Source organism: Octodon degus, unplaced genomic scaffold (assembly GCF_000260255.1).
Source record: "Octodon degus isolate 3935 unplaced genomic scaffold, OctDeg1.0 scaffold00085, whole genome shotgun sequence".
NCBI lineage: Eukaryota > Metazoa > Chordata > Mammalia > Rodentia > Octodontidae > Octodon > Octodon degus.
In genome coordinates, this window is record NW_004524661.1 from 2,977,085 (window position 1) to 3,004,174 (window position 27,090).

Below are 27,090 nucleotides of genomic sequence, written 5' to 3' on the forward strand. Positions count from 1 at the left end.
ACCAGGCTTAGGTGAGTGAGGAGATAGTCCAAACCAGGTTCTCATCACTGTGGGAGGAACATACACTACAAGGTGATCCATAAACACTCAGCTTCCTTACTTTCTTTTCCTTCTTTAGGAAAGGCATAGAATAGAATAAAACTTTCTGAGGCAAATCAAGATTGTGTCCCCAGTTTTAAGTGAGAAACCTATAACTCAGCTTTGAAAATGGCTTTCCGAGAGCCTCATCTCTGGGTAGTCAGTCTGTGTACACCCTTTCCCTATGTGTGGGCTGGGCCAAGGCATTTCCTTCTACTGCACAAAATACAGCAAAAGGGATGGGACGCTTCTTTCAGATTCGCTGTAAGAGACTGACATCCAGACAGCACTTTCTCTGGCTCTTAGCTGATGGAGGAAGATACCATGTTGTGACATCTCTATGCAGAGGTCCACATGGCAGGGAACTGAGGCAACAGTCCAGGAGAAAGTAACTCCTGCTAATAACCACAAGGAAGCCTGGGTGAGGATCCTTTCCCTTGGGGCCCGGAGCTGATCCCAACTCTGATCAGTAACTCCCATGTGGCCTTTGAGAGATCCTGAATCAGGGCACTCAGTCATGCATTCCTGACTTACAGGAACTATGAGATAACTTTTGGTTTAAGCCACTAAGTTTTGGGGTAATTTGTTATGCAGCACTAGAGTTCTGAGAAACGAATGGAAATGGGCCTAAACACTAACTACATTCAATTAACCATTGAAAGACCAGGGAATCCCTCTCAGCTGAGAAGATCTGATTTCAGCTTCTGCCTACGTGATGTCTGTAAATTCTCAGGCATCTCTGAGCCTTGGTCTCCTCAGCTGCACAGTGACCTGAAGACTGACTACTTCCCAGGGCTGCTGTGAGGACTTGAGGAGATGATGAGTGAGGGGTGTGGTGGAGTGCGTTCTCCAGCCTGGGTGTGCTCTCGGAGGGTGCTCTGTAAGTCCAGACCACGAGCAGGCCCTGTAGCAGTCACAAGGGACAGGCTGATCAGTCCTTGGAGGATAGCTCTCCCAGCCCAGGGCTCCTGCACCCACCTTGGCCGCTGTGAAACCCAAGGTGATCTCTAGCTGTGTGGCAAGAAGTGAGTGCACCTTGGCATTTTCTTGTGAACATTTTAATGCAAACAACAGCATGCTTTTAGAACCTAGACACTGGTGAAGAAAACAATGCCAGAATGGGATAAGCCTTCTAGGACACACTTTGTGGGATGACCACAGCTTCCAAAAAATAGAAATTCTTGTTAAGCTTCTCTAAACAGCTGCTGTTTTACAGAGTTCAACATTTGCCTTTTCAAGGAAAATTATATTTCCTAATAAAATAGGGAGCAAGGCCAAAGCTTACTTATTCAGTAAATACACAAACAATCCCATATATAACAGTCTTCCCTGATTTCCTTCACAAATGAAAGGCAAACATTTTGAGATAAGCTTGGATGGCTCTGCTTTTATATAACATGCTTGATGTGAAGCTCAACCACCAAGAAAGATTTCAAGACTACTCTGAAAAGTGAGACTAGAACAAGAACCTGTGGGCTGACTCATTCAACAGTAAGGCCAGCCTTTTCTGTCTTCTCAGGAATAAAGGGGAAAATAGTTATTATAAGCCTGACCCATGAAGGCAGAAAACTGACACAAAAAACCATTTGACAGTGGCAATCACAAATTAATATCCTGCTTACAGTGTATCAAAAGCTGTACAAGCCTTCATTTTCTAGGTTTGGATTGAGTCACAAACAGTAATATGAGACTTTTGGAGGAATGGAAACCTGCTCTTCTTTATTCTCTGTAACCCAAACTCAACACCTGCACCGCACTGGGTGGTCCAAAAAGGAAGAGCCACTCAAATATTCTATTTTAATTAGGTACCTTCAGCTTCTCTTAAAAATTAAACAGAACCAGGACTGAATGCTGTCAGACCCACAACTTCCAACAGGGGCTATAATACTGCTGAAGAACTCTTTCTGTAGGCAATAATTGCATAGCCTGATTTTAAAAAAACTGAACCACTTCAGATTTATGCTAGTGCAAAGCAAACATTGTTTGTAAGTCATTTAATTGTGTTACTGTCTCTCAACTTTATCAGATGCTGCTGAGGCCAAGAGGCCTGCGTGCAGTCCTGTGGGAGACTGTGGAGCTCCAAGCTCATTCCAGATGCCCACATCCCAGAGTCCCTGCCATGGAATCTTCCAGATGCAGAGCCCACTACTCATGTAATGAGTTCAAGTGGTATTTTTGTCCATCCAGGATCCATGATGAAGGCTTCATTGCCAACAGACTGATAACTCTTTAACTACTACACACTTACGTGCAAACCAAGTTTATTATGTTCTTTGGTTACATGTTATTTCCACGTATTTTCAGAGCAGTAGGAGAACCCATATAATGATCTCTGACAGACTGAAAACATGTTTTGCTTTTTCAGAGCAAAGACCAAACTTACATTGTTTGTGCACTATTATAAATTTTTACAGTTAAGCCAGACTTATAAAAAGGTAGGGCTTTTGTTGTTTTGAAAAAGATTCCCCTGGGCTAGCCTTTGTCACTGTCTTAAGACCCAGACCTCCGAGTGTCTCCTGATAAAGGCTGCTCGGCAGAGGGCCAGGAGAGTCAGGTCAGCTCATCATGTCTAGGCTACACAGTTCAGGGTGACTGTCGCTGCGCAATGCTTCTGCCACATCTCTTCTGAAGACAGAGAGGTTCTGGGTAAACCTGTGCAAAGAGGAAACAGGAAGCAGTGAACATTAAGTATGCACCTCTGGACAAAAGGGCACTGCAGTGCTCAGGGTCTTGGAGGGAACTGCTCCAGAAGGCAGGCTCCAGCGTGCCGTGAGCGCCCTCTTCTCCACGTCCCCCAGCAGTCCTGCCGCCATCACAGCCACCCCCTCCCACCCTCCCAAGAAGACAAGGTTATCACCAAATCCACTCTAGCCATTTGTGCATGTGGGGTGCACTTTGTCTTTCTACTATTTAAGATAAAAAGTCAAATTATACATAGATGGTAAGAAATATAGGAACCAAAGTTTCTGTGTCTACCACTGGATTGAATTTACATATACACTCATTTAATTATCATGCGTCTTCCCAAAGGTAGGCAGTAGGGTCTTCACTTCATAGATGAGAAAACTGAATTCATGGTTAAAAAAGATGGGGCACTGGTTATGACTCCTGGGGCTAAAATCACCATTGACTAGCTAGGTGATGCTAGCACCTTATAAGACTGTCAGGGTGAGAATTTAATGAGACAACTGAGACAGTATCTGGAGATGCTCGATGTAGTACTTGGTACAAGGAAAGTCCCCAGTCCCTACTGGCTGTGACTCTCGTGAAACTAGGGAAGGCTGCTTACTCCATCTCAGTGAGCAGCTCAGGGATATCTGTCATACATCTAAGTCCTGGGTGCAATGGCTTCTCTAGGCATCTACTGAGTTACCTTTTTAGTTTCTGAGGCTGATTCTTTTTAACTAATAGAGGATCTCAGAATTAAATGCATGGTCAAGGGAACAGGTCTGCACCTCATTCCTGACTGGGCCTTGTGGTACCAAAGCCTTGGCTAGAAACCTGTGTATACAGCACAGGCTGTGATGATGAAATATACCTCAAATGGTGCAATGCTACTGTACTTATGAAAGGGTAGTGTAGGCAGTTTTCTCTACCATTCATTACTGTCTGTTTTCTCCATCAGACTGTAAACTGTACGAGTCTGAGAACCTTGACCACTGGTTTACCACAAGTCAGTGCCTGCACAGAGCAGTCTCAATAGTCTGGTGGACCAAATGAATAAATGAAGGCATGAATGGATTCAGGCCATGCCGTTAAGTTTGGTTCCTACTATTTAGACCTTACAGGCAAAGGATGGAACTAACACTTACTGCAGGTCATGAGTCCGATGCAGCATGCTTTACCACCTTCCATCATTCAAACCTCCCAACTATCATAGCCTGCATTTTAGGGCTGAAGAAACTGAGAAATACAGAAGCAAACTGCTTTTCTTCCATACAGCCTATAAAAGGCACGCATAAGATTTAAGTTGAGTCTGCCTGTCCTCAAGGCCCATGCTATTTCAAAAGCCGGAAGACTTTACTCATCATCCATGACAGATCTGAGCTTCTCTCTTTTTTTTTTTTGATTCTTCCAATTACAGTTATTTTTCACATCTCTTTTGTTAAAGGGCAAAGGCTGGATTATATTAATTTCTGCATCTGTGGAGTGCTTAGCATTTTGTTTGGGAGGAAGCAAATACCCAGTAGTATGTCTTAAATGGAAATTAGTTGGGTTTAGCATCACAAGGTGTAACAGAGAAGCACATTAATACATGAGTTATGTTAAGCACATTCCAATTATTTTCACAAACCTGAAATGTCTGCTTCCCCAGAGATGCCCAACTAGGTGATGCTCACCTGTCTCTGTTCTTGATGGACAGGTTCTGCTCCACTCCTTCCATCAAGTTTCTGAAGCACTGGGCAAGAACCTCCTGCTTAGTGAGGGGCTGGCTGTTTATCAGACTTGCTCTCAGTTCACTGAAATACTGTTAGGGGACAGAACCATGTCAGGGAGCTGGCTCCAAACCTCACCTGAAGAAAGCACTGTGGAGAGGGCTAGATGAGCTCTGAGCTGCTCGGGGCTCACCAGTATTCACAGCAGTCTTTGCTCAGGAACCTATTGAGTTTAAAGCCCTTAGAGAAAATCTAAGCCACGGAGACATTCTTAGCTATAAAACTGTATTACCCCTTCTCATAAAAATCTCTTCCTGTAATTGTTCCACTGTCATTCCTTGGGCTGTCAGAGTCCTTGCCTCTTCTGTAGCGAACTGAACTCATGGTCTTCCTGAATCTCATCTGCACTTAGCATAGAACGGCTGAGGGAGAAAAAGCCCCAGCCCAAGGGGAAGACTTTAAGATGCCCAGCAAGCACTTCGGGTGACTGAAGGCCAGGCCAAGGGGCTCCCTGAAGGCCCCATCATCTTTCCCGGCTTCAGTGAATCATTCCTCAAACAGCTCTGGGCTGTGTTCCAGGTCTCTGTTCTTATGGGTTAGAATGGGCCTGCCTTGCTGAGGCAGGGTATTAGCGGGGCTGGCTTGTTCTGGGAGAGCCAAGGAAAGTATCTGTCATACCTGGGCACAGCCCCTTCTCTGCTGGGGTCCCTGGGCTTTTATACACACAAGCTCTGGTGCTAAACACAACTCCTAACTAATCACTGGGAACAGCCTAATTTCAGCGCAAAGGCAACATATTACCAGGCATGTGTTTATCCTTCCAAGCTCAAGTAGCATGATATTTAATTTCCATCATACATTAAAACAGCTCACATCAAAAAACACATATAATTAATATGTAGTCAGACTAATACTTAAATACTATATATCAGAGGCATTACACTTAAACTGCAATGTCTTCCTGAACAAGATCGGGAATGCACAAAACTACTTATTTTTCCCTTTTATAATGATGCAGTGACTCACACCAAATAGAAAATTATTAGTTTTTCATCCCAAACCATGAAATATTGCCTCCATCAGTAAAGTATAATATTGTGATGTCATAAGCTTTTTCTAAACACTGAATTTGCCCTTATTCCCTCTCAATCATTTTAAAAGAACTGCTCTCTTTTATAGAGCTTGGATTTAAATCACAATAACACCGAGGGAAGATGAATGACAGTGCTATTGAATGTGGCTAAAATTGGATACTTCAGCACAGGTGAATGATGAGACAGCTCTTCTCTTTTTGATACATTTTCTTCTTCTATTAGTTTCCTTCCAAGGCTGGGATTTTAGTTTGAATTTTAATGTATGCAGCTGCCTCTTATCTCACTGTCTTTTCCCCAGTACTATCTTATTGTATAGACAATTCATTCTCACAGGCAGTAATGCACTGTTCCTATGGACTCCTGGGGAGGCAGGGTGGGTCAGAAGGAAGCTGGAGAGGCTTGGGAGACAGCCCAGTGTGGCACGTCTACTTAAGAAGCTGGGTATGTGTGTTCCCCAGGGAAGGACACTGGCACAAGTCCCCAAAGGGTCATTGCTGCCACCATCCTAGGCAGTGGGGAGCCAAGAAATATAAGGAGGCCAAGAAGGAGGCCAAACGGGGCTGTTACTCAGAATTTCTCTGGAATATGGGGGAGGTGAGGGGGCCCTGAAACACTACTAGGCAACTTTGCTGGGTTCCAGAAGAGCTGGTCTTGAGGGCTCTGCTTAACTGAACTGAGAGCTCCAGGCAAGAGCCTTCTAGGGGAAGATGGTCTCTCTATGGCGCTGTCAAAGTCCCAGCTCAAACTCAGGTGGCTCTGGGCCTCTGTCATGTATCGTGGCCCTTTCTGTAACCATACTCACCTTCTCATTGAGGAGGATGAGCCCCAAGAGAGGCCTCGAGACTGACCACTGGTTTCTACAATCTTCAAAGACAATGGTGTTCATGAGGACGGACATCATCTAGAAGAGAGTCACATGAAAACTGGAATGCCTTGGCTCAAAGGTCCCCTGAGTCCCAGGCCTTCTATGTGCTCTCTTCAAATTCTTCCATCTGGCTAACAGCCAAGGGGGCAATTTCTATATAGACAGCTTTGAGTATGGAAGCCTAGAAAATGGCCTGTATGACTTTTTGGCAAAGACTTCCAGCTAACCGAGGAAGTCTCCACCACTGAAAGCTTGGCAAGATCTGTGTGGGCAGAAGTCAGATATCAACGAGCCCAGAGGACCAGTCCCTGCTTGCTACTACTCAGAGGCTTTCCTACATGCTAGAGCACAAGGCAAAGGCCCCACTTGCCATCCTGTCTGCCTCTCATGTTGACTGTGAGGTCAGGCAGTATCTCTCCACAGCCTCTCTTGGAGAGTGGAATGGTATACATTCCACGTTATCTTGGAATACTGTTTCCTGCTACTTCAGTTATTCTTCATTCACTAATTCACTCACTCATCCATTCACTCCTACATCCATGCACATACTCACCCTTTCCCTTAAATTAAAAATGCATGACACATAGGGGATATAAGAGAACACAGGCATCTACCACAACCTCTGTGACTAAGAAGCTTGAAACCTCCTGGGAAAGATCACCTGGAGAGAACAGGAAACAGCTGGGAAAAGTACTGGGGAAATTAATCCTTAGAGTAGCCAGGGAGATTCCACAGAGAAGGTGACATTTAAAAAGTTCATGGTAAATGTGTTCTAAGCAGGGGGTAGTTGATAAACATAATGGGTTCTGCAGTAGTAAGGAACTTGGTGTGGCAAGAGAAGGAGAGAAGCAAGCTAGAACTGAAACCCCAGGCCCAGGCTAGCAGACCACGCTGAGGAACCAGGGCTTCATCCTGGGGGCAAGGGAGTCATTGATGGGCTCGTGGCTAAGGTGAGGCACTGTCAGAATTGCACTGAAGAACAATAATAGTCCAGAAAGTGGCTGTAAGGCAGGTTTTGGTCATTACTTAGAATTGAGGATTCAGTTTCTACTTCTTAGACTCTATCTCCCCCTAAAGCCTTTCTGTTCCCATAGTCCCAGGGCTCTTTTTCCCAAAGGCAAAAGAAAAGGCAATTATGTGGCAAAGACCACCACACTTATCACCCCAAGTGGGCTTTGGTGACTTGGCTTGCTTTGAACATATTTGGCTGTGTCCTCTGGCTTTTTTTTTTTGCAATCTACTTTATGATCTCGGGCAAGTTACAGAATCTCTCTCCCTCTGTTTTGGTTTTATTAAAGAGAGAAATAATCAGCACACGAAAACACTGAGAATCCAATGAGAGGATATATGTAAAGAGGGTTGCAAACAGGAAAAAGTGCTCTAGACGCTGGAGGTATATAATGAGTAATGAGTGTCTGTGCAGCTCTGAACATCCACCATTCCCTCCCTCCTCTTCCTCCTCCTGATCATCACCATAGCTGCAAATGAAATGACAATTCTTTATTTGTTGTATGTCCACTTTCCCTGGAAAGAGGCTAGGTCTTAAGCGTGGCATGCTGAACATCATTTGTGGATAATGTTTCCAAATATAATCTAACTAGCAAAGCAAAGTCATAGAGTCACAAATTAAATTGACAAGAAAAACTAACAGATCCATGGAGACAGTCTAAAATATTATGGGCTTCACAGTCTGAAGGCAGAATGGATATTTTAATGGAGAAGATTAAAGTTAGAGGCACCAAATTCCTCTAGTAACTGACAAAGCATCCTGAAGTGATGTGCCAATTACTTTATATGGTCCTCTCGTGTATTCATTTGTCTGAATGCATGTATTTATGTCTGTAATAAGTAAGGAGATGTTTGAATAAAATACTTTTCTAAAAATAAAGTTGGCTAAAATGGAAGATTTTTTCCCCTTTTTTTACTTTTCCCAAATATGTAAAGTAGTGAGCAATCTGCTTTAAAGTGCATTGATGTGGCAACCCATTTTCAGAATTATTTTTTCTAATCATCTTTGAGTAGGGTCTATGAGGGAAAACAGCCCAACTGATAGATCAAATTCTTCTGAAATCTGTGCTCTCTCATCCCGCTAGACAACAAGGCCTCCGGGGCACAATGATGGAGCTGAGTCTCTTCACATGTGAGGTGAAATCTTGGTCGGTATCTCCTACCGCACACAAGTGAACACTGAACAGATGATGTTCTTCACAACTCTGCTCCCGCCTAGCTGGCAGTGTCATAGACACCATCAGATTCTGGTGCGGGGGTGGCTGTGTGAGCTGGGGCTCCATTCCTTTAATTTCTGTTTGCTTCCAACACTGCTACAAGGTTAGCTGGAATAGCCATTTTGAATCTGCCCAATCCTGACTACACTCCCTAGGGCCTATGTCCAAAACCACACAGTTATCTACTGCTAGGCAGTGGCAGCTACTTTGCTAAAGCAGGGATGGGCCCATCTGGGAAGGGGAGCTGTATCACTTGGTTGACTTAGGAAAGCTCAACTCCATGCTGCTTCAGGTGTTTCTGCTCGTTCCTCCTCACAGGCTTTGGCAGGAGTTTGGGGGAAACTGCTCTTGGTGATAAGAACCCAACATGGTGTCATCTGCACAAGCTTTGGACACAGAACTGAGCTCAAGTCTGGCCTTGCTACTTAAACTTGTGGCACAGGGCAAGTCTCTGAGTTCAATTCTTTCCTATAAAACAGGGACTCTAACAACTACTTTGGAAGGGCTTCTGTGAGGAATAACCTTATTTATATACACCCAACATTTTTTACTGTGCTTGTCACAGACTAGAAACTCAGTATAATGTTTCTTTACTGTAACTGTGTCTACCCTCTCTGGATAACCCAGTGGAATTTCATGGCTGAAGGAAATACCTCAACTAATGTCTTGATATGGTATAAATAGATGATTACGTTCTCTGTACAATTATCTAATTTTTAAACTCATCGGAGTTTAGAAAATGAACTAGGAAGTGGTACAGACAGCATCTCTACTTGGTCTGGCATATGTACTAGTATGAATCGTAAATGACAGTGATTTTGTTATTCTGAAAACTCATTATGTAATCTAAATAAAACAAAATTACTCGCAAATATGTGACCTGGAAAAATAAAGCAATGTTATGTAACATACAGCTGTCTTCATTTCCAGCTCTTCTCTTATTCTTTACCCTAACATGGAATGTAAAGCACAAGCCCAAACCAAAGTCACATATCCGAGTATGTGAGGCCTCAGGCTCTCCACAGCACGACAGTTTTAAATGCTCTTTTTTTTTCTTCTTTTTTTTTGGTGGAACCAGGGATTGAACTCCGACCCTTGTGCTTGGCACAGAAGTGATTATTCTACTGAGCCATCTCCCTGGCCCCTTAAATGCTCTTTTTTCAGGTTTTTCCTGTTCTAAATATTGCTGAAGTAGAATCAGCACAGTTATGGTTGTGTCAGATGTCCTACTGCTAGACAGCAAACCTATACCTTTCCTAAGGAAGCTGGAGGCTCACTGGGTCTAGAAAAGGATGATTGCAAATATGGGAGCCTCAGGCTGGGGGAACACACCGAGAAAACAGAAAAAGCCAGTTCGAATGGGTGCAAGATAATGACTACACCAGGAGCGGAGTGGGAAGACTGGGCCACGGACTGCTGCAGGCCTGGGGCTCTGAGACTTTCCCATGTATCCCTAGTGTCTAGCTTGGCAGGTAATACACATCAGAGGCTTAGGAAATAACTACGGAGTGAAATACAAGGACACAAAGGAGCAAATGAATTAATATAAAAGGACTGAATGAGGTATTAAGAACAAAAGAGGGAAAGTAATACTAGAGAAAACAGGTAAGTTCTGGCCTCGGTCTATGTCTAAAACTTGAAATGGTAAATATCTAAATGAATAAATTCTTGTTCATTTTCAAGGATCTCAGCTTATGTGCAATGAATGAGAACACTTCTGAGCTACTGCTATTCCTATAAAGAGCAACTCCCAGGGTCTCTGTGTTACCCATACGTACCTCTTTCACCCAGGCACTGCCAATTGCTAGTGAGTGAGGCAGACACTGAAATTCCTGAGATAAGAATCCACGGTAATGGTTGCTGGAGTTTATAACATACTTTCCTGTCTCCCACCTAAAGCTTTTACAGATTTGGTTAATATATTTTGAGACACTCAAGGCAAACTGCAGTAGATTTAATTGATAGGTTGTCTCTGAAAAATGGTTTGCTGGGCCAGCCAGATAGCTAAGTGGATTAAAGTGCTTGCCTAGGCAGAGCACAGCCTGGGGTTCGATCCCGGGTGTGCTGTGTCAGCCCCACCCCTGGGGCAGGCTGCGATGGTGACTGAGACTGGGTGTGGTGGCACTTGGGAGGCTGAAAACAAGAGAATCACTGCAAGTCCGATCTACGTAGTGAGACCCTGTAGACCCTGTCCTAAATACATTAAAAAATAATAATGAAAAATGGTTTGCTGAACATTTTTATGAAAATAATGATTTTCCTCCCATTGAGAGTACTACATATAAAGGAATTTAACATCACAGAAAAATGTAGTACATAAAGCTAATTTCCATTGAGTTATAATACTCCTTAAAAGCAAATCTTTCCATTAATATTTAAGCATATTATATAACTAAAAATACTTTATAAAGTTGTAATAAAAAGGTAACCCCCCAAAAAACAAATCCTCCCTCCTCTTTCCCATTTGTGTCATGAAGCTAAAACTCAATCTAAAGTGAAGACAGAAACTGGTTTTACATGGATCAGATTCTCAATGGTTGGGGAACTCCAGCGCTTTTCTTCTTATACCAGATTCTTTGTCCCAGGTTACGATATTGTGGATACAACGATAACTTTGCTGCCTCTTGAAAATGAGAATAGGGATAAAGTAACCTGTCTTGTGCAAAGCGTGGTAGAAAGGATGGGCAAGGTGGCCGCTTTGGTTTAGATGGACAGACTAAAAGATCAAAGAAAAAGAAAGCAAAGACAAAACATCCCTGTGCCTGGCCCTTGAGTGGGAGAGAAGGAGAACAGAAGAATCCAAGTTAGGGTTGTCACTGGAGGATGGGTGTCTTATTCTGTTAACTGATGTAGGATACAAGATTATCTGTATCTCTATCCACTAGACTGACCTTGATTTGAATGCAATGAATTGGTGATATTTTGAGGAACAGCCAATAATAAATGCATCAAGCTCTGAAGGACTCCTCCTCAGACTCAGGAATCCTTGGGGACATATGCACTTGGCCTTTAAAAGGCCAGTAGAGAGAAAAGGGAAGGTTGGCCCTAACAACAACAATAACAAAACAAAACAAAGGCAAAACCAGAAATACGACTGCTTGGGCAGTGTGGTAGTATTTGAAAAGGGAGAAAGCACCTACCTTTCCTACAGCAGTTTCTCCAGAGCTCCATGGCCTAGGTACAGGTCGAGGATTGGAGGGAATCTGAATCTATGGAAGGAGCAAGAGGTTCCAGATTCTTAGCACTTGTGGAAGTAAGGGAGCTTCTGTTGTTAGCAAGTGCTGTTCTGGAGGCCACATGCACAGCAGATATTGAAATGTGATCCTGCTCAAATTAGATACTGGTAATCTTTAGGGAAAAGGAATCAATTGTTCTTTGTCTGCTGTCTACCTATGTGATATTAGTGAAATGTTATGAAAAAATAAGCATAATGGACAAATACACATACACTGTTGTATTTTCTTGCCTGGATTAGCTTAGTCCTATCATTTAAGTTACATTAAGTTTTTAAATATATGTAACATTAAGCATATGTGGGTATGTATTTTGCAACCTCATAATAGAAGTATTTAGCATTTTAAATGAAAAAAAAATTGAATGAAATGCAGGAAGAGGTGAGCCTCTCTTTCAAAGAAACAAGACTGCAATCAATTACGGGTGACCCATTCTCCTCTGGAGTCATCTGGGAGTGGTGCCTACTTGGCTTTTCCACAATGTCAACTTTGATCTACAATTAGAAAAAAAGCCCTCTTCCTTGAAGGTATTGTAGGACCAGTAAGCTCAGTGGGCTTGGTCCTACATTTGTACCACTTGTTTCTACATCTAAACCAGTGGCACCATTCTCTGTCACCTTTATGAAAAGATAGAGGATTTTTTTTTGATCGAAGTGATGGATTGCCTGTAATATTTAAAAATTCTTCCACCCAATGTAAAATCTAAAGAAAAACACAAACTGGCTTTGCTATTCTTTCAATTTTCTCCATTACCAACTTTACCCCTGGTTCTCAAAACATTCATTTTAATCACAGTTTATTGGGGGAAAAAATTACCTGCCAGTCTGCTGGCTTATAAGAAAGAAGATAAAGTTAGAATGAAACTTCAGGATTAATTAATTGACAGTACTGTGTATAATGTGTCTATTCTGGATGTTACAGCACACATCACAAAGAAAACAGTTTTATTTTCCAGGGTTGAAATAAATTATAATAAATAATTCATTTCAATGGCAGAAATGTACTGGAGAGCAACAGCAACAAAATTGACTATACTACACTGTGAGTCTCATTCTTGAATCTTCATTATCCATTTGAAACTTTTTACGAGAAGTAAATCATATTTCAAGTGGCTGCAGATCTCATAAAGCAGCTTGCTGCATTAAAATAAAACCAGAAAACCCGTGGCATTGGAAAGCTGCAGGGATGCCACTCAGCACTATTTGGAAAACTCTCTCACTCCTATCTTGCCAAATCAAACAGAACACTTTTTAATTGGATGTCAAAATTAGGCATTACTTGTTAAAAATACCATTGAAATTTCCTTTGTATAGGAATAATGGAAAATCAGTACACTGTAAAATAAGTTGCAACTCCAAAATCATTTTCCTCTATTTTGTATTCAGGTTCTTTTGTCCTAGTATCCTAGTACTGCCTGAAAGACCAACAAAGAGTCATGTTCTAGAACCCCTAATAGTCTGTACTGTCCTCTGGGAGCTCTCAAACTAGCAACCATAGGCATCCAAGCTAGAGACTAGCAATGGCCCTTGTGCTATGATTCTGCCCAAGGAGATGGGAGGTCTGCCCGGGATAAGTGACAGTTGAGCTGTAAGGATGCACATAGCCTCGCCCAGGAAGAAATAGATAGTAAGAAAAGGACACGAAATGAGAAAAGGCCCAGGAGACAGGGCTTGCTTGAAGAATGAATAGCCCCTATACAGGAAGCCCTGGCATGGCAGGGATCAGAGCTGAAGCTGAGGAGCAGAAGACTGGGCTGGGTCCAGGGTATAAAAGGCTTTTTATGCCATGCTAAATACAGAGGTGAATTTGGGCCAGTACATCAAGAGCAGACTTCAAAGGACTTATAAGGAGGAAGTGAGATGATGAAGCTTGCCATTTAGAAGAGTAACTGCTGAGGTTCTGGAGAATGGCAATTATGGGCAAGTTCTGAGGCTCGGTAATGACTTCCGATAGTACTGCAGAAGTTGCTGGAGCACTGATGAGGGCCTTGCAGAGCTGGGGTAGCAGAGAGAGAGAACAGTCAGAACTCTTCACTGTACACCTCATCTTCTACACAGTCAATGCGTTTTCTCTAAGAAAGACAATTTGATAGTGAAGCTATAGATAAATTCAGAAGTCTAAAGACACAGCTTTAAATTCAAGACTTCCAATGCAGGGAAGGGGCTGCATGCTACGCTGCCTCAGAAATACTAAATGCATGGCAGAGGTACTGTTGTTTCATGGTCCAAACAATTAACTTAGGGAATAATCAGCAAGGCAGCAAGCCCTTGCCAGTGTGCATGTGGATAAAGCACAGTGATGAACTGAGGTACCCGTTGACGTTTGCTATTTAGTAATCAAGTAAGCACTAGCTGAGGCTATTCGAAATCAAGGAAGTGCGAAACAGGGTACCACTTTATTTACAGTCATCGCAACATCTCCGAACAAATATCCTACTTCACAACAGAACGACATATGCATAATGGCACCAGGGTATCTCACGCAGCTACCAAGGCAGAACACGATGAATAATGTATTTCACAACCAATATAGCATGAATCCTTACAGTAAGAGCTTCAGTCTCATTGCTGCTCATCTGTTACTGTATTTTCCCTGACTTTTCTGAAGAGATTTAGTTAGATGGACCTAAAACTCTTCACAATCACCAAAGAGAATTATTTCAAAATGTTTTTGTATAGGGGAAAAAAGTATTTCTGTGGACAATTGATAGGATCCCTCAAAAGCATTTTCCATTAGTCTAGTGTTTACATTTAAACCACACTGGATGGCATGCTGCCTTTCAGATCTGAGGTTTTTTTATTTATAGCTGCCTAAATGGCATAGAAATTGCTGGCCAAGAGGCTAAGGAGATGACTCAAAGGCACTACTGAGATTTGGAAGCTTTTTCCCTTAATAATTAGATTGGGGGGAGGTAAAGACCAAGAGTGCCAGGAACAGAACCCCATTCCTTGACTTATTCAAATGTTCACTGACCACGCACACTTTGGCCAGGCTGTGTGGAGTCCTGAGGATATGTAGATGAACAAGTCACAGTGCTAGCCCCCAGAGTTCACAGTCTAGCAGAGGAGGACAGCCACAGTACAGTGACAATGCCAGTACAGTAGAGCAAGTGCAGTAAAGGGAAGCAGCATAGGAAGTTCTAACTGCTGAGGGGTGCCCTGGGGGCAGGCAGGGAAGGCTTCACCAAGGTGACATTTGGTAGGCTGTAGAGAATAAGCAGTTTGACTGGTAGTCAGAAGGGTAAGTGAGTGCAAAGACCTGGAGGAAGGTTCGGGGAATGACAAGCAGTTCTGTGGGACTGGAGAGGATGTCTAGGCAATGCTGATGGCAGACAAGGCTGACAAAGTAGGCAGGGGCCAAAACTTGTGAAGGGCCTTGTAATGTGTACTGGAGAATGTGGATTTTATTCTGCAGGAAATGAAGTGTCATTAAAGTTGAATGAATCTTTCTGGCAGTGACGCAGTAGCAAACTGCTGGTATAACCATTCTCCACAGGGTCTGAGCCCTTGGCCCATCTGAGTCTCCTGAGCAGCAGCTTTTTTCCTGTTCTAAGGCTGGGATGCCACAGACACAGAAGGTCAAATGCTTGGTGCCGTGCCTCTGTCAGGACACTGCTCAGCTGCTGCCTTGCTGGCTCCATTGCCAGAACTCTTGAGAAATGGCACTGACATTACTTCCCTTGGCCCACAGCACATAACTTAATAGTGTCCCCTGTCAGGAATGGTTCTCTTTGTCAGGAAGCTTTTTATTGATGTTCAACCTTCATTTTCTCTTTCTTAATATTATCCCATTATGCCAATACTACATTGTGCCATGCTAAGTAATTCCCTTTCCTCCTTGGCATTTACATCTTCCAAGTATTTATAGACTTATCAAGGGCCCCATTTAGTTGTCACTTAGGCAAGCTATACATATTTAGCTTCTTTAATCTGGCCCCATAAGCCAGCCCTTCCATTCTCCTAAATCACTCGAGTTACTTTCCTCCAGATTTCTGTCAATTTGTTCCCAGCCTCTCTCTAATGCAGGGGGCTGAGGAAAACGATGGGGATTGGGAGAGAGGCTTCCTCCCTCTGTGGTATGAGTCCATCATTTACCTAGGGTGAGACTTCTGCAGTTTCGAAAACAGGCTTCTGAGGGACTATGAATTCCTCTTATGTTCTACAAGGTTGTTTCACCTGCACAACTCAAGTCAATACTATTCCGTTAGCTCCCCGTATGTGCTAGATGCACACAGGCAACACAAGCTTACTGAGTACCAACAACAGGCCAGATACTATGGGCTTTTCCTTTGCATTTCTCACACTTATCTACTGCCCCCCCCAATTACTGACTATGGTGTGTCAAACATTACCAGTACAGACTGAATAAAATGTGGCTTCTGTGGATGCTCAAGCAGCCTATGTATTTATTTTATTTACTTTTGCATTGCTAGGGGTTGTACACAGGGGAGCTCTGCCATCTGCCTACATCCCCAGTTTTCTTTTCTTGAGACAGGGTCTTACCAAGTTGCCCATCTGAATAACTCGGATCACAGGTGTGCAACACTGTGCCTGGATCCTATAACCTATCACATTTATTAAACTCTTCTTGCCCATCCATCATGTTGTTTCCTTTCAATCTTAAGGGTCTTGAAGAAGTCATCTCTGCATGCACTTATCTCTAATTGATGCTGTTAGTTCCCTGAGTGGAACTTCTTCGTTCTGTCTGAAATGAGATGCCACATTAAGCATAGGCATTAACAGAGCTCTTGTTTAGGGCTCTTTCTGGTGGCTAGTCCTGGGATCTGAGATTTCTGTTTAGGCCTGGCCCTTTCTGTTGCTGTCCCTTCTGAAGTTTATTTTGTTTTAATGAATGAATGAATGAATTTGAAACTTCAGCAAATTTTTATTTATATTTATTTATTTATTTTTAAAATTAATGTTATTTATTTATTTTTTGTATTTTAGGAAAAGGACTACAGGGTGTTCAGGGGTGTCACTACTAGATTGGACTCGTAGTGATCCGCCTGTTTACAGCCTCCCAAGAGCTGGGATTACAGGCACGCGCCACCACACCCAGTCTCAATTGCTGTCTCAGGGTGCCCCTGGGGCGGGGCCTGGGCCCAGGAATTGAACCCTGGCCCCTGTGCCTGCTTGCAGGTGCTTTAATCCACTGAACTATTTGGCCAGCCCTTAAATTAATTTTAATGAGAAAGAAATAGCAATGACACAGTTTCAAAACAGTAAGACAGTTACAATAATTAATACATTGCATATTATCTTTATAGTAGTTATTCAGAATATAAGATGCAGACATGATATCTTATATAAACACCACTAGTACAAATCTTTCTTCTCTATGAACTAAGAGAAAGCAGCTTATATCTATCCTATTTTGTATATACAGATATACATATACATATATACATATATATATATATATATATATATATCACTACAAAATGATCCTTCATTTATATCCCCCTTTTTTTTGTTTTGTTTTGTCAGAGATGGGTGTTCCATTGCGATTCAAATATTGTAGGTGCTTGAATTCAGCAAAATAACCCAATATAGTTCAATAGTTCATAATAGTAGTGGGTTATTGGCACAACTGGCAATGTCAGAAGTTGTTGACTTGAGCCTTTTACAGCTCAGCATATTAATATGGCTTTACTTTTTATACTTCGTGGTTTTCTGCTGGATGGTTAAGACCAAGTTAAAGCAAGACTTATATAACAAGAAATGTAACTTTTGTATCTGCCAAGGTCAGTCAAATCCCCTCAGGATATATCCTGAAACCCTGTACCGCAATCTATAGATCTTTTGACAGTGTTAGCCGTGTGGATGAGTCACGGCCATTGCTTGACCAATTTGCTCTCTGTGAAAGCCTGAGAAAATGTTTTCTCTCCATGTGACTCTCCTTAGGCACACTCTACATTGTCAATCGCTTTCCTCTGTGGCCCCATAACCACCTTGAACAGAAAATTTGGGACACCACTGAGTTACAGGATGTTACACTACAGGTTCTCCTATGTCCTGAATCCTCACTCACCTTGAAGGATTAGGGCCAAAATGTTGGCTATCCTTGTAGCCCTTCTTTTTCTCTAATTTTTGGTCTGCATACTTAAGTGGTTAACCATCCAGAAGACAAGGCTTATTTTATGTTCTTTATTCCTAAGACCTCCACAAAGCACGTACTGAAATGTTTTTCTTTTTCATGGTACCAATGTTCCAGGTTTTGGAGGAGGCTGAAGGGATGGGATAGGAGACAATCTAAGATACTGAGTCTTAAAATCTTGGGGAGCTAAGCATGAGACCATGTGAAGAAGTGGCTCAGCCATCTGCTCTCATGAGCCAGTTCAAGCAAACTATGGAATTCTCATGACCGATGTGGTGTGATTTTCAAAGAGATGAAATAATTATTCCAAGGACACAGAGTTAGCAAGTAGCATAACTAGTATTCAGAGTTAGGTATGCTGAATGCAAAACCTGTCTTCTCCAATTATTATGAAACACAACATCTTCAATAAACTCAGACGTTTTAAAAATAAACATATTTTGAAGAAAGGATGCATTTTTCAGTAATCCAGTAGCACTCAGTTTATAGTGTCCTGAGCACAACAAAGAATACAGAATTAACATGGAAGAGTTCTTCACCATGGCAAGAATAAAGACACTAAGGCATATTTGTAGTTATGAGGAGCCAAGGGCTCCCAAGTCCAGTCACGAAGATGGCTAACTGGAACAAAGGCCTTGACTCAGGGTTCAACCCAGGTTTTATTCATTCGTGAAGGAGTGGCTTGAGGTTGAGTGATTAGGAGAATGATGGGAAGTAGGTGAGTGATCTGGGCTTGGTAGGAGGCCTGCATTTACCTGCAATATGCAGAGAAGATATGCAGAGAGTAAACCGCATTACACAACTGAGGCAGTATCTAATGTTTTGGGGTTGGGGCTTCAGCTTTCATGTGTAATCTTTCAAGCCCCAGGACATCATAGCCTCTATGTGGAGTAAGTAGAGCTCCAAAGCATGAGTCTGCGATAATTCATCAAAGTGAGAAGATTAAATGACCTCTTTCTACCTTGTTCTTCAAATAATGATTAGATTACAGGTAAATAAGAAGTGTTTCTTAATACAATATATAAATTCACAGCTCCATCAGTGACTGCTAGTGATCGAGTTTTTTAAGAATTAAGATAGAAATGAGTATGAAGGCTGGATTCACATCTCTGGCACATTAAAATACTTTGGGAATAACATCATTTATAAGTATACAAAATATAAGTAATAATTGTAAAATGAATAAATTATGCTACTATGGAGCCACCTTGCACATTGATACTGCGTCATTATTTTAAGAAACTTAAAGGGCTTCTCATACCATTTACAGTGCCACTCAGAAATGAATGTAAGATAAGTCTTATCATTTATCCTGCTTTATTCCTTGGACAGGGATAAGAAGAAATGTCAGGAAGGAATGGTAGGTTAAGACCTTGGGAAAGTTTGATACGGTAAACCAATGTGAAATCAAGAGATAAGATGGCTATTTAGGGTTAGGGTTAAATAAGTCTGTTTTTTTGTCTATATTATTCAGTACCCCAGGCAAGCTACTTATAAAGATATTTATTTAGCTCGCAGCTTTGAAGGTTATAAGTTCAAGATCAGTTGGTTCTGTCTCTGGTGACAGACTAGGGTGTTGGTGATAGCATTTTACAGCAGGGGAGCATCTTAGGCCAGGAAGGAGACAAGGTAGGAGTTACTAACCTTGCTTCTTTTGTGGCAACTTCTCAGAGTACTAGTTCATGCCCCAAGTGATTTAAGGACCTCCCAGTAGGCCTCACCTCTTAAAGGTTTCATAGCATCTCCTCATAATAACAGTTCAAAGTTTTCTTGCAAAACTTTGTAGGGACACAAACCATGACATTAGGCAGGCATTAGGCATGTATCACTATTTACTAGCTCTGGGGCTTTGGGCAAGCAATCTCACTTCTTTGAATCTCTGTATAGTTCTCCCATATAGTTACTGTTGATGTAACTATACTTTCAAGTTAAAAAAATAAAACATGTTGACCTTATGTACCCACTAGGTTTGCTGTGAAAATCAGAAGGACATTAGATAGAAAAACGTTATATTAATGCAAGGAGTTAATGAGGTTTGTTTTCATTCTTGCAATTGCAACATGATGCCTGATGTACTAAGTAAGTAAGAGATAAAAGTCAGTCTGGGGTCAAAATCAAACCCATGCCACACCCTGTCCTCATAATGCCAGTGAGTGTGATTTTGAGAATGCTTATCAAAGGACCTCTAAGAAGGGAAAATATATGCATGGAACTAGAGGAGACTTCAGTAATATGGCTGAAGGCACAGACTTACAAATCAAATCAACTTGTAAAAGGAAGTCTTGGTCTTAGACACTCTTGGAAAGAATTCTTCGCACACTTACAGGTATAAAAAGCAGGGGTATTTTCCCCTCAAAGGAAAAAAAAAAGTGACTGGTATTTGTGCATCATTTTAAAAGTGAAAAAATGCACATATTTGTTGTATGCATTATGTTAAGGTGAGTTTATACTCACTGGTTCGTTTTGTTCTCACAACTCCTCTAAGAATCTAAAAAAATTTCCCCATATTTTATTTTTTTGATGTTTATTAGTACATGCTTGAACCAAGAATCTTTAGGCAGTGAGGATGGAGACCACTTCAAAGAAACTTAAGATATATGATGGGTCCCTAAGACTTGGCAGTGCATGGGGCTGGTGAGATGGCTCAGTGGTCTAAAGCACCTACTTAGAACGAGCTTAGCAAAGCACAGGGACCACGGTTCAATCCCCCAGCCCCACATGCCAGGCAGCCACGCCCCGCGGTGGGCTGAGCTGGCCACACACACACACACACACACACAAATAAAAATAAATAAAAAATTTAAAAAAAAAGACTTGGCAGTGCAGCAAGCCTCAGAGAGACTTGGAGCCATGGACGAGGAGGCTGGCAGCATCTGTCTCAGTCTCTTTCTGGGGGTTGTCTGGTCTTTGATTTGAGATCCTCAGCACGCTCTTTTCTTTCTTCTTTCCCTGCAGACTAGAGCACATAGCAGGGAATGGTGGCCCTACGGTTCTCACATTTTTAAATCTATAATTCAAATGAGGACTAAAGGCTGTCAGTAGTAGAACATTTGACTAGCATGTGTGAGGCTCAGCAGTGAAAACAAAATCCTGTAACTTGGGTCAAGCATCTATTTTTTGTCCAGTTAGTTCTCAAAGAAAGGAGTGCTAGGCTCAACCAGGGATTTAAGAATCAAAGAATATTATGTTTCTTCCTGCCACTCTTTCATCCCAGTCAATCCTGTTTCTAGGTCATTAGTAGTACTCTATAGAGGTTAAAGGCACAGGTTCTGCTACTTATTAGCTGTATAATAACAGGTGAGTTATCTAACTTCTTAGAGCCTCAATCACAATATATTGATTAGAAAATGGGGATAAAAATATCTAACAGAGAGGTTTAAATATAAATGTGTGCCACATATATGGTACTTAGTACAGGATAGCACATAATAATTATTATTAGTATATGTTTGTGATACAAAGCCAATGCATTCATTGTAGCTTCTTTTTAATCAATTAAGTTTGCAGTGCTGAAGACTGAATCAAGGCTCACACATGCTTGGCAAAGACTTCCCACTAAGTTATATCTACTGGACTTTTATTTCTTTTTCATCATCATAATCCAACATCAAAATTACTTGTATAAATCTGAGGTTCTCATTTGATGGTGACTTTTTAGGTTCCAGCAGTCTTTCAGGATGTAAGGCTTCTGATAAGACAGAGGCAGTCTACATCTTCAATAAAGGAGGTATGAAGGTTCTTCCACTTTGCAGTGGTAGGATGAGGAAGTACTCCCAACTTAATCCTTTGTGATATACAAATTTAAGATCCCTCTAGTGCGCTCTAGGCCAGCTTGGGTATGATGCAGGGAGATGGTAGATATCACCATTGTAGAAACATTGCTCAGAGTAGAAAGGTTGTACTTGTGTCAAAACTTGTGTGTGTAAAGGAAATCTCAAATAACCTCTGTTTGTGAAATATGGACAGATATCATCATGTACACCATATTATATAAAAATGTGGATTGTTTCTATAGTATGTTTTTCGTTAGACTTCTTTCAAACATCAAAAACTTAAAATCACCGAGAGTCAACAGATAGTCATCCCTTTAAAATAGATTGTTAAAAACCTTGTCAGAGTTAGAGTCAGTTTTAATCTATGAAAAGTTTTATGAAACCTTTTTGCTCAGATGGCTAAAAAGAATATATTTACTGAATTCCTATTCTTTATTTATGATAACCAATTATGCCAACTACATTAATGAAGATCTTTCTTGCTATCTGCCATACTGGGTGATAGTTTATTATAAAGCATGCTTAAATATTATCAGGCCAAACGTGTATAAAGCTGTGCTTTTTTTCCCCTTATGAAATAGTTTCTATCTACTTTATACAAATAGGAAGGAAAAGGTATAGCTGTTGTTCACTTTTTAGAACTCCTTGGCTATTCTGACAATGTTTGCTGCAGACTAGTAGTAAAACTGACTGCTAAACTGTAGATAAAGGAAGAATGACAGATTGCAGTCACTTTAATTCAAAAGAAAACATTCAGAGCCTCTGGGAATGCCAAATCAAGCCACTGGCACCCAATGTCTTCATGCTAAGTTATACCCTACATCTTTTTTTTTTTTGGTTAAAAGATGAAGTCTAATGGATATGTAACTTGTTTAGTTCAAATTCTTCTTTATGAAGAGCTTGCTTTTTAAAAAAGCTCTGTGGAAAACATTATAATTCCCCTATTCTATAAACATACAAATATAATTGTAAAATGACATCATTCTGTTTTCATTTAATTACTCCTGAAATGCTTTCTATTTAATATTCATTACTCAAAAGCTAATTTAAAAGAGAAAGAGATGCGACTTATTCAAAAAGATGTACTGTCATTCACAGCAATAGTTATCTAATATACAGAAGTTAATAAAGCAGATTAATCTACAAGTCCCTTTAAGCCATTCTTGAGTTTTGAACAACTGCCTCTTTGACCTTTCACCTTCATGCTGTGCACCAGTAGCAGGTGCCAGCTGTACAGAAATTATGGCTGCTGTGTTTAGTCGCAGAATCTTTTCTTACTTTGCTTCTGACCAGCAGCTGACCCTGTAGGAGTGATTGTTTCTGGTGCCGGCCTAAAGGCTACATAAACCAGTAGCAGATAAACAAAGGGCTACACACACCAGCTGCCTTGCCTAAGGGTACCATCCTAGGCTGACACCTCCACTCCTTCTCCAGAGTCCCAAATTGGTCCTTGTTTCCATACATGCATTTCATCCTTGTTATTTTGTGCCAGGGGCATGGGTAGCAGAAAAAAAAAAAAAAAACCCCAGCAAAACAACAACAGAAAACCCTCCCTTTCCTCAAACTTGACTTTTGAGTATTCCATGTCAAACTGTGCCATTATAATGCTAATCCAAGCCTGATTTAGCAACTTTAATAAGAGGCTAAACCCTCCTGTAATTAGATAATAAAATTTTATTATGTATTTTAATATTAAAAGTCTTAAAATCAAAATCTTCAAATCATACACTGGTACAAAAAGTAAGGTACTTAAATATCATAGCCCCAGAAAATGGGAACCTGAAAAAAAAGCATAGTATGGCTAATTTTTCATTCTTAGAAATGTAAACATGGAATTCCTATGTGGTGGCAGTGAAAGCTCCAATACTCTTAATTATGTGCAGGGAAGAATGAATCTATTCAAGTATGAAGCACACTGTACCCTTTCTAGCAACAGCATGATATGGCTTTGACAGTTATTTCTTGGATACAAATTACACAAGTATAAAAATAATCCCCATAATGATTAAATGCAGTTATGTACATAGGAGAATACCAGTGCAAATGGTAACATATTTAAATGGTTTTCCTTCATTAAAAAAATTATATATGATATTAAACCATCAATCACTGCTGAGGCACAGGAGTTTAAATGTATTGTCACTGGCTGAAATAAATGACTTGGAGACTAGATTCTGGCTCACTCAATATGGTGTCTTTGCTGTTGCTTAGCCACCCAACTCTCTGCTGGTTTGGGCTACATCTGGTGGATTCCATTCCTTTCAATTAATAAGGCAAGTTATGCTATCAATGGATTACATCCTTAAACTGTGCTTAGAGGTAGAAAAACACATGTCTGAGTGGGATGGGAGGGGGATCCTCTATTCTGTTAACTGGAACGATATTGAAGTACTTTTTTCTTCACTCGTGTTTAGAATAAAAGTTTTTGTAGAATTTCAACAGAGTAATTCTATAGTGTAGTATAATACAATCTTAACATTACTATTTGCTTTATTATAGAGTAGATATATATTTACATATATATGTATATATATATAGTTTAAATTGCTCCCTGCAGACTGTATTTCTGAAAATTAGTTTTGTGAGAGTTTGCTTTGCAGATATTTATCAACCGTAGCAAGGTGTTATGCTCTGCTGGGGGCTAGGACAAATATCAAAATGTATATCTTTGAGGGATGAAAAGCACTCTTTAAAGACTATTATGATTACACTGTTAATTTGATGATTTATAAAATCAAGAATAGGTTTCTAAGTGGATTTTTGCTTAAGAATACCTTTTTTTTAACAGTTGAAATAATCATTCTACAAATATTCCCATAACAAAAATTAAGCCAAAATGGCAAAGATATGATTAATAACAAGGACTGGAATCATCTTTTAAAGATGAACAAATAGCTTTATAATATCACAGATAAAATGCCATTTTAATAAAAAAACTAGTATTTTTCTATTTTTAAAACTAAAAACATGAACTTTGTAAACTGGCCTTTGGAGGCAGTACTAACAAATCTTTCATTCTCAAGCGGTGTATTCCCTTTCAGACCTTAACTGCCTTGCTGCTACCCAGATACTTGTTTAGCCCTGGTGCTCTTAGAAATTCTGATTTCATCCATAGTGGTTAGACTGTGTGTGCGAGCACACAATACACACGAGCAAAGTGAACTTTATTTTTGCTTTGAATAACCCTGGTTATTTTAAAAATAATGAGGTTTATAAGGTTTTAAGTGAGTTTCACTGTATCCCTTCTCTGTGTGATCAAATGTGATCATATACCCTCTTAAAATTTCAGGAGAATTTTAAAATACAGTAAACATAAAAGTAAACTAAATTAAGTTTAAAAATTCAGTAAAACAAAAATAATTGCATCCTGTTTAAACATCAAACAAAAAAGCAGGCTTCAAAAATTGTAAGTATCAGGTGTAATTGATATGACTACAGCAATGCTTCATACGACACTTGCGAAAAATACACAACCAGGCACTAGGAGACATTGATTTTGAAATTCTTTAAAATTATATTACACAGATACAAAACTGTCAGGAGGTCACACTGTGATGGGCTGCCAAATGTTTTTATATTTTTTCAAATTTTCAATCAGAGGCCAACATTTAAAAATTGGAAATTTGGGCTTCTCTTCAGGCCAGAAATTTCAATATATTTGGCAAGAGCAGGGCTTTTTCAAGGCAACAATTAGCTGGAACTATGTTGAGGCTGCCCCCTTTAGACAGGGATGTGTACTCAACTATAGGTTTCCTCTCAGTCTACCCCATTCAAGTTTTCTGCTTGGATTCCTAGGCATCTTAGTTTGTGATACTTGGTAGTGACTAGAAAGGAACAAGGAAGCTCAAAGGAATCTAGAGATGTCACATTTTGACCTTAGGCACAACCACAAATGCATTTGATGGTACTCACATACAGAAATTTCCTTTAGAAAGGTAAAACAGTTTGCAACAAGAAATCAGGTAAAGTAAAACTTGATAGCTACTTCAAAAACATTAAAAAAAAATCACAAAAACACATCATACAGCAATTATACTACTAGATGCTGGCCTCTTCAAGGACATATGTCCTAGTAAATTTTATACCTTCAAGTCTGGCTCCAGAATTAATAAATGGATATGGGTGTGGAATGAGAGCAGAAGCTTGATTACCTCTGCCTCAGTGTTGGTGGGAGCCACAGGGCTTCTTCTGCAGCAGCTGGCAAAGCAACTTTCCTCTCCCTTGCCCGCTGCCTCTCTGGGTCACTGCCCATCTGTTTTGTCCTGGCTGCAGTACAGAGCCAGAGTATAGGATGACCACTCTAAATTGTTTACCTTAAAGATGGCCCCAGTGGGACTTACTGAATACTCAACGTGCCTCGTTGTAAGTGCTCAAAACATACATACGTCTTCAGATTAGATTAGAAGCCACCAAACAAACTAAGGAGCAGAGTTCTACAGTCAAGCACATGAACAGTGGGGTTATTTTATGGCCTCATTTTCTTTATCTGTAAAATGGTGACTATGCTACATCTTCATAGGGATTCTGTGATGATTAAGTCAGAGAATGCAAATGCACATGTAAAGAGCCTATACATAATAAGCAAACATTGCCAACATTATTTCTCCTTGAAATAAATACACAGAATATGAATGAGCTGTTGTGAAGACCAAGATTACAGTAGCATATATGAAAAACAATTCTGTCATGAAATATGAGTTCCTGTTCTCCACTTTTGGTATCTAATGACAAAAATATTCCTGACTTCCTTTAAAAATCCTCTGATCAAGTTGTGAATGTTCTTAAGGTTGCAAATAAATCAGAACAAACTAACTGGCTATATGGAAGGCACACTCTCTACTTAAGGGTCACCAGAAATAGTTTCTGTTAACATTAAAAATCTGGCTAATTAGTTTTAAAGAGGGTAGGAAATGTGAGCATATTTCATATTTTCCCCTATGAGACTCCTACTAAGGTTATACAGACCAATGTCTCTGTATTAGTTATATGTGTGACTGCACTTTCTCCTACTTAGTATTATGGAATGGAATCTTAAGTGTGAAAGATGTCTTATATAGTATGTCAAAATGTTGAGCAATATTGTTTCAGTCTAAACACAGGAATGAAAAAAGAGCAGATGATTTCCCTTTTGCTGTAATTCACTTTGGGATGCATGTCATGGGGAGCACTATACAAAAGCAATTTTCATTGATTGACTGACTGATTGAGGAAAAGGGTGAATGTTCTTTTAGCTTAAGTCCCTACTGAAGTATGATTCTTATAGCTCCTGACAGCTCTTCACAATTTGTAGTTCAATGGCACATTAGGAAAAAAATAAGAAAGTGAAATAAAAAGGAGAGAGAGAGAGAGA

General features: G+C 40.5%; 1 protein-coding gene across 2 annotated transcripts in view; it reads right to left on the reverse strand.

The window, feature by feature from the left end:
• Positions 1-2,273: 2,273 nt before the first annotated feature.
• Ranbp17 (RAN binding protein 17) overlaps positions 2,274-27,090 on the reverse strand; it is a 390,835-nt gene continuing 366,018 nt past the window's right edge. For both annotated transcript variants that reach the window (XM_004637026.2, XM_023721795.1), the window contains 3 exons: positions 6,351-6,449; positions 4,419-4,546; positions 2,274-2,730 (listed from right to left, as the gene is read on the reverse strand). In XM_004637026.2, the coding sequence (XP_004637083.1) occupies positions 2,634-2,730; positions 4,419-4,546; positions 6,351-6,449 (324 nt within the window). In that variant the 3' untranslated portion in view covers positions 2,274-2,633. The remainder of the gene's footprint in view (positions 2,731-4,418; positions 4,547-6,350; positions 6,450-27,090) is intronic.